The sequence below is a fragment of the Lycium ferocissimum genome, unplaced genomic scaffold, assembly GCF_029784015.1.
Source record: "Lycium ferocissimum isolate CSIRO_LF1 unplaced genomic scaffold, AGI_CSIRO_Lferr_CH_V1 ctg22926, whole genome shotgun sequence".
NCBI lineage: Eukaryota > Viridiplantae > Streptophyta > Magnoliopsida > Solanales > Solanaceae > Lycium > Lycium ferocissimum.
Genome location: NW_026720642.1, coordinates 3107 through 9836, shown reverse-complemented (window position 1 = coordinate 9836; position 6730 = coordinate 3107). Strand labels below are relative to the sequence as shown.

Genomic DNA, 6730 nt, shown 5'->3' with positions numbered 1-6730 from the left:
AGGAATTATACCATAGAATCATGCCTTGAAAGAAGATTGGGCCTTACATACCTTTGTCGTTTACTATTCGACTACTTGCTCGTTCTTGTAAATGCTCGCGTCTTTACCTTCAAGAGGATTTGTATCAATATTAGTTAGACAATCATGAGAGCGCACTTATTAAAACTATAGAAAATTGGACAGCATTTCCTTTGTTTATACTACTTTCCGCCATATTCCATACGACAACCGTTCGTATCAACGATCACAATACAATGTGAATAAGCATAATCCATTCGTGTTACCCACGTTTAGAAATTCCATTCTCAATCCTCCATATTCATGACCAAAATTCACTTTCGTGTCCTTTCACATACAACACCTATTTCCATATTCTAAATGTCATTTTTTATAACGTGTTTATAATCTTAACATATCCGTTTTTCATGATTCGTTCTAATCTTGATTCAACAGTGGCACTATTGTCACATTTATGACCCATTTCATATATCCTTTGTAATTCAAGTGTTTCAACTTAATAATACCTTAGATATCATGAGAATACCTATAAAACATACCTTGGATGATGGAGGAACAAGCCTTGGATGATAATACACCTTTTGCACCAAAACCTATTCACCCTTTCTTGAATTTCTTGGTTTAGATGACTTCCATGAGGTTTCCTTCAACGATTCACCTAAATTCTTGTTGTTGATTCTTGTTTTCCATGGTTTTTCTTGTGGGTGAAATGTGTGGAAGGTTCTAGAGGGTTTGAGAGGTTGAATACGTTGATGGAAATGAATAAAATGAAGTGGGATCACATTTATAACCTTGGAACATTTCAGCCCGTCGAGAGTTCCACGGGCCACATTCCACGGTCAGTGGAACATGATGTTGTCCGTGAAACTGGTCGCGGTTCATGACCGGATTAGGCTTCCCTCTCTGTTGCAGGGTTCACGGACCCATCCACGGTCCGTGGAATATTATATGGGCCGTGGAAGTGGTCGTGGAAATCAGCACCTTCACCAAAGTTGTTCCGTCGCTTCGTTTGATCTCCAATCCTTATGAGAACCTTCTTAACACTTGTTTATTACTTCATTAGCAATCTATGGAATGTCATAACTCTACTCCAAGACATCTTTCCGAACATCATTAGTTCAATACTCGTAATTTGCCCAAACACACTCAACTTATAATCGCTTTTCTTAACAACTTTCTTTCCTTAACTCGAATGTCTTTCAAATCTTATTTAAGGTTGTCAAAAGCCATTACTTACTCATCGAAACATTGTATACTTCATGCTCTTCATTAGCCTGTTCACCGGGCATCAACAAAAAATTTTCTGAGGTGTAACAGTTCGGGTTTATGCATGACGTTCCTTAGGGGGTACGACGTTACAACACATATCGGGTGACACCGAAAGTAAGGTTTCAATTTTATAGATGCACTTAACGAGCTAAAGCGAGGTTTTTTTCCAAATGCGGATACCTGGTTTACCGGGTCACCGAGAGTTCGACTCACATAGTAAACCGAATCTTTCGTTTTCATTCTCTTCCCGAACCGGGGCCTTGCAGCTTCCGCAATCTCGCACACCGCCGGTATAAATACAAGCGCTCGTGCGCCTTCGGTGTGTGGGAGTAGAGGTGGACTTGATAAGTATCTTTTGAGTTCTGTCAAAGCCGTCTGATATTCGGTGGTCCATGCAAAGTCCGTCTTTTTCTTGAGCAACGAGAAAAAACGGTAACTCTTATCCGAGGATCTGGAGATGAATCGGCTTAGGGCGGCTATGCGTCCCGTTAACCTCTGCACCCCTTTGATGTCGTTTATCACAGTGATATCTTCGATTGCCTTTATTTTATCCGGGTTGATTTTGATTCCCCGATTTGACACCATGAAGCCGAGGAACTTGCATCCGAGGCCGAAGGCGTATTTTTCCGGGTTCAGCTTCATGTTGTATTTCCTCAATATGCTGAAAGTCTCCTGCAAAAATTTCAAATGGTCCTCTGCTCGCAGGGACTTAACGACCATGTCATCAATACATGGATTTTCCTATTTGATGTTCAAACATTCGATTGACTAGGCGTTGATAGGTTGCACGAGCGTTTTTTAGGCCGAAAGGCATTACATTATAACAATACGTGCCGAACCTAGTTACAAAAGAGGTCTTTTCTGGATCCTCCGGGTCCATTTGGATTTGGTTGTACCGGAATATGCATCAAGAAACTCGGCATGTCATGACCCGCGGTGGCGTCGATCATGCGATCGATGCGGGCAAGGAAGAATCCTTCGACAAAGCTTTGTTTAAGTCTTTATAATCCACGCACATTCTAAACTTATTCCCCTTTTTAGGTACTACCACGACGTTGGCTAACCAATCGGGATATTTTACCTCTCGAATGGACCCTATATTAAGGAGCTTGGTTACCTCGTCTTTGACGAACGCATGCTTTACCTCGGGTTGCGGCCTCCGCTTTTGTTTGACCGGGGAAAAAAGTCGGATCCAAGCTCGGTTGTGCGTTGTCACGTCCCGGTGGGATACTGTCATGTCTAAATGGGACTAAGCAAAATAGTCGGAGTTAATTTTAAGAAACTCAATAAATTTATCCCCGAGTTCGGCGTTAATCCCGTGCCCGTGTATACTTTCCTTTTACGTGATATGGGCAAACAACGTCACTTGCTCGAGTTCTTCAACGGTGGACTTGGTGGCGTCAGAATCATCGGGCACCACAAAGGTTCTCGGCACTCCGAATTTTAACTCATCATCAGGTGTGTCCCCGTTCCGATCTTTCAAAGATTCCGGGACCGGGGTCTGTGATTGCTGTTTGACATTCTTCCCTTCAGTTCGATCTAGGGCTTCTACGGTCTTGGCAAATTCTTCGACCGCGAACATTTCTTTTGCAGCCTGCTGTTCACCACAGACTGTTTTGATACCTTTTGGGGTCGGGAATTTCAACATCTGTTGCATAGTCGAAGGGACCGCTCTCACGAGATGGATCCATGGTCTGCCCAGTAGTGCATTATACTCCATATCACCTTCTGTCACATAAAATTTCGTCTGCTGCATAATTCCTGCCACGCTGATCGGTAGAGTGATCTCGCCTTTGGTCGTTTCACATGCCATGTTGAATCCATTGAGGACTCGTATGGCTGGCACGATCTGATCTAGTAGCCCCAGCTGTTCAATGACTCTCCATCGGATGATATTAGCTGAGCTACCTGGGTCAATCAACACACGTTTAATTCTAAAATTATTGACAAGGATAGAGATTACCAGTGCGTCATTATGTGGTTGGGCGATGCCTTCCATGTCCTCGTCATCGAACGTGATGGCACCATCGGGATCATCGCTTCGGACACGCTTTTCCCTTGTTATGGATATCTTTGTGCGCTTCATCACTGGCCCCACGGGCACGTCGGTTCCACCCATGATCATGTGTATCACCTGATGAGGCTCTTTCGGTCTATCCGGCTTGCTGGAATCTAGGTTTTTAAAATGAGTTTTCGCTCGTTCGCACAGAAATTCTTGAAGATGCCCCAAATTGAACAGACGGGCCACCTCCTCCCTCAGCTGCCGACAATCTTCGGTCCGGTGGCCGTGAGTATGATGATACTTGCAAATAAGGCTTTTGTCCCGCTTCTCTAGGTCAGATTGGATGGGCCTTGGATGTCTCGTTTCTTTATTTCGGCTAACGGCTGCCATTAAAGTTGCTACATCGACGCAAAAGTTATACTCGGCTAACCTTGGAATCTCTCTGTTCCCTGAAATTCTTTCGACAGCATTTTTGTTTACCAATCCGCGGTTGTTTGGACCTCGGTCTCCCCTTCGGTCACTTCTCCTATCAATTTTGCCCGATTTAGTGTTACGCCCATTTCCTCTTTAATCAAGCGGATACGGCTGGTATCTGTCATAGGATGATCTTGAATCTTGATCCACCACTCTCCTTGTATGATCAGTTCCTTCACCCGAGTGCCACGACACTGAAGCGGCCCTCAAAATCTTATCGTCTTCGACTCTTATTTTCGACTGACACCTGTTATGCACATCAGCCCAGGCGATGGCCGGGTACTCGATCAAGTTTTGTTTTAGTTCCATTGAGGTGATCGAGCTCCTTGAATTGAGCCCTTGGGTGAAAGCCTGAACGGCCCAATCGTCCGTAACTGGTGGCAAGTCCATGCGCTCCATTTGAAATCGAGCCACGAACTCGCGGAGGGTCTCGTCGTCTCGTTGCTTGACGTTGAATAGATCTAAATTTCGGGTTTTGACCTTGATAGCTCCGACATGGGCCTTAACGAAAGCATCAGCAAGCATGGCAAATGAATCAATCGAATGCTCGGGCAAGTTATGATACCAGAGCATAACTCCCTTCGACAGGGTTTTTCCGAATTTCTTAAGTAGCACCGATTCCCGTTCATCATTGGCGAGATCGTTGCCCTTGATAGCGCATGTATATGCAGTTATATGCTCATTTGGGTCGGTTGTCCCGCTGTACTTCGGGATATCGGGCATGCGAAACCTTTTGGGGATTTTCATCGGCGCCGCGCTCGGCGGGAACGGCATTTGAACGAACTTTTTTTTCGAATCCGGCCCTTCAACACGGCGGAGCTCCCATATTTGATCGACCCTCGAATTATAGTTCTCTACTTTCTTATAGTTCGCCTCTATCTTCTTTTCACCAGATTCAACTCGTTTGGTCAATTCCTCGAGCATTCTTTTCAATTCGGTATTTTGCCCGAGGAGTCCATCGTTACCCTGCGGTACCTGCCTTTCCTCCGTATCGTGGGTCGATTCTGATGGAGCAACATTGTCACACCCTTAATCCGATAGGGTGTGATGGGCACCCGACCCTTATCTAGGGCCGAGCGAACCGCTAACTATCGTAATACTCGTAATCGTACCGGGTCCTTAACCATAGCATAAATACATAAATAAAAGTTTTTTTTAAATCAATTATGCTTTTCATCTTTTTCAAGTCAAATAAAAATTTGTAACATATGAAACTTATAACACAATGCGTAATAATACATCGGCTTATAGCCGCTTACGTAACCGACATCTTATACCCACGACCTGTACGCAAAGTCTCTAACACAGAACACAAGACCATAACATAATACTCTGACTCGGCTGCACTATTAGAAAGTGTAGCTCGCCAATCCCGGGTGGAACGTCTTGTTAATATCTTCAGACTACACAGGGTGTACTGCGCGGCATGAAACGCAGCCCCGAAGAAAAGGGGTCGGTGCGAAATATGTCGAGTATGTAAAGCATGGAATACAGGAAACGAGATCGTAACCGAAATGAGGAGTACAGAAAATGTGCATAATAGTCAGAATACCGAAGTACATGCATCTGTAATACAAATAGTGCATAAGAGATACAGAAGACAAATATAATAATCCGAATGCTCAAAGTACTTAACTTTATTTTGAAAAACATTTCTGTCTTATATGTATATAAAATAGAACATATCATAGTAGCTGACACTAACCGATGTGGGATTCGCCTAAACCAGTGCGGAATTTTTCCTCGCCACTAGGTTTGCCCTACCACCGGCTCCGAAACAAACAGGTCATATTTCTGAATACATATATATAACATATAACGTGTCCCGGCCCTCCAGTGAGGGACTCGGTAAACGTAATTACCACATTATCATATCATCACATTAGACGAGTCATCATTTCATCATGACATCATATTACCATATCACCAAATTATCATGTCATCGATTACCACATCATCAGATTATCATATCGTCAGAACAGATTCATTTTGTTATCAGATCATCACATTATCAAATCATCGTGTCATCAGATCATCAGATTACCATAGCATATGCCCTATGCGGCCCATAATGGACCCGGCGGACGGAATGTGGTCGCCCCTCCTGCCTTGGGCGCCACAACTCATCATACTTCGGAAGTTTTCATATCTCCGTATCTCCGTCACACATCACATCATATAACCACAGTACCCGGCCTAAAGGGGCCCGGCGTACCGGACACATCATAACACCATAATATTAGTCGCTCATCATACTTCGAATTGCGCGCACGATAGTACGGCCCGGACTCGGCGAAGGAAGTAACAATAATGTGCACGAGCGATAATCGTAGGATCTATATGCAACTCAAAACATTTACACGGACTTAACGGAACAATCAAACAAATTATCATTTACAAGCCAATGGCATTAGTCAATTCAAATCTCTTGTGGATATTACTCGGAAACATATCAAATAAAACTCTTATCAATCATAGTTACGTATCGGAATCATATACATACGATTTCTCATTTCGTACATTTACACGAGATTCCATAAGACAATCAAAACAAACTACCATTTAAAACCAAGCCAATAGTCATAGTCAAATCCGATTTATTCTCCCGAATATTTCTCGGAACACATTTAAACGATTTTAGCCATCATAGTTACATATCAAATCATATACATGCAAATCCTCATTTCAGACTTAACAGATAAGTAAGTGATCATACTCGGGGTCGGGTGATAGTCATTTTTAAGTTCTTTTCCAAAAGTCGTCAGAACTTTACAAAGGAACGTCGCGGGACCCATGGACGAGCGTCAACCCAATCCGAAACCGCCTATGAACATTATAGTCATAATGCACTACAGAACCTCCTACGAGCTTATCGAGGCGATCCGAGCCTTTTGGAGAAAGTTACGGTTGTTCGTAGTTTCGGAATCTTTTAAACATAAAATTCTTTAGGCAACATTTATTTCCAAA

The 6730-nt window shown here is 43.3% G+C and overlaps 2 protein-coding genes across 2 annotated transcripts; both read right to left on the bottom strand.

Annotated features, from left to right (window-relative positions):
* Positions 1-2626: 2626 nt before the first annotated feature.
* LOC132043309 (uncharacterized) lies at positions 2627-3679 on the bottom strand. The gene has a single exon (XM_059433807.1). The coding sequence runs from the start codon at positions 3677-3679 to the stop codon at positions 2627-2629; it is 1053 nt and encodes a 350-aa protein (XP_059289790.1).
* A 177-nt stretch (positions 3680-3856) lies between these two features.
* On the bottom strand, positions 3857-4486 carry LOC132043308 (uncharacterized). Its single transcript, XM_059433806.1, has one exon. It carries the CDS (start codon positions 4484-4486, stop codon positions 3857-3859), a length of 630 nt encoding a protein of 209 aa, XP_059289789.1.
* Between the last annotated feature and the right edge of the window lie 2244 nt (positions 4487-6730).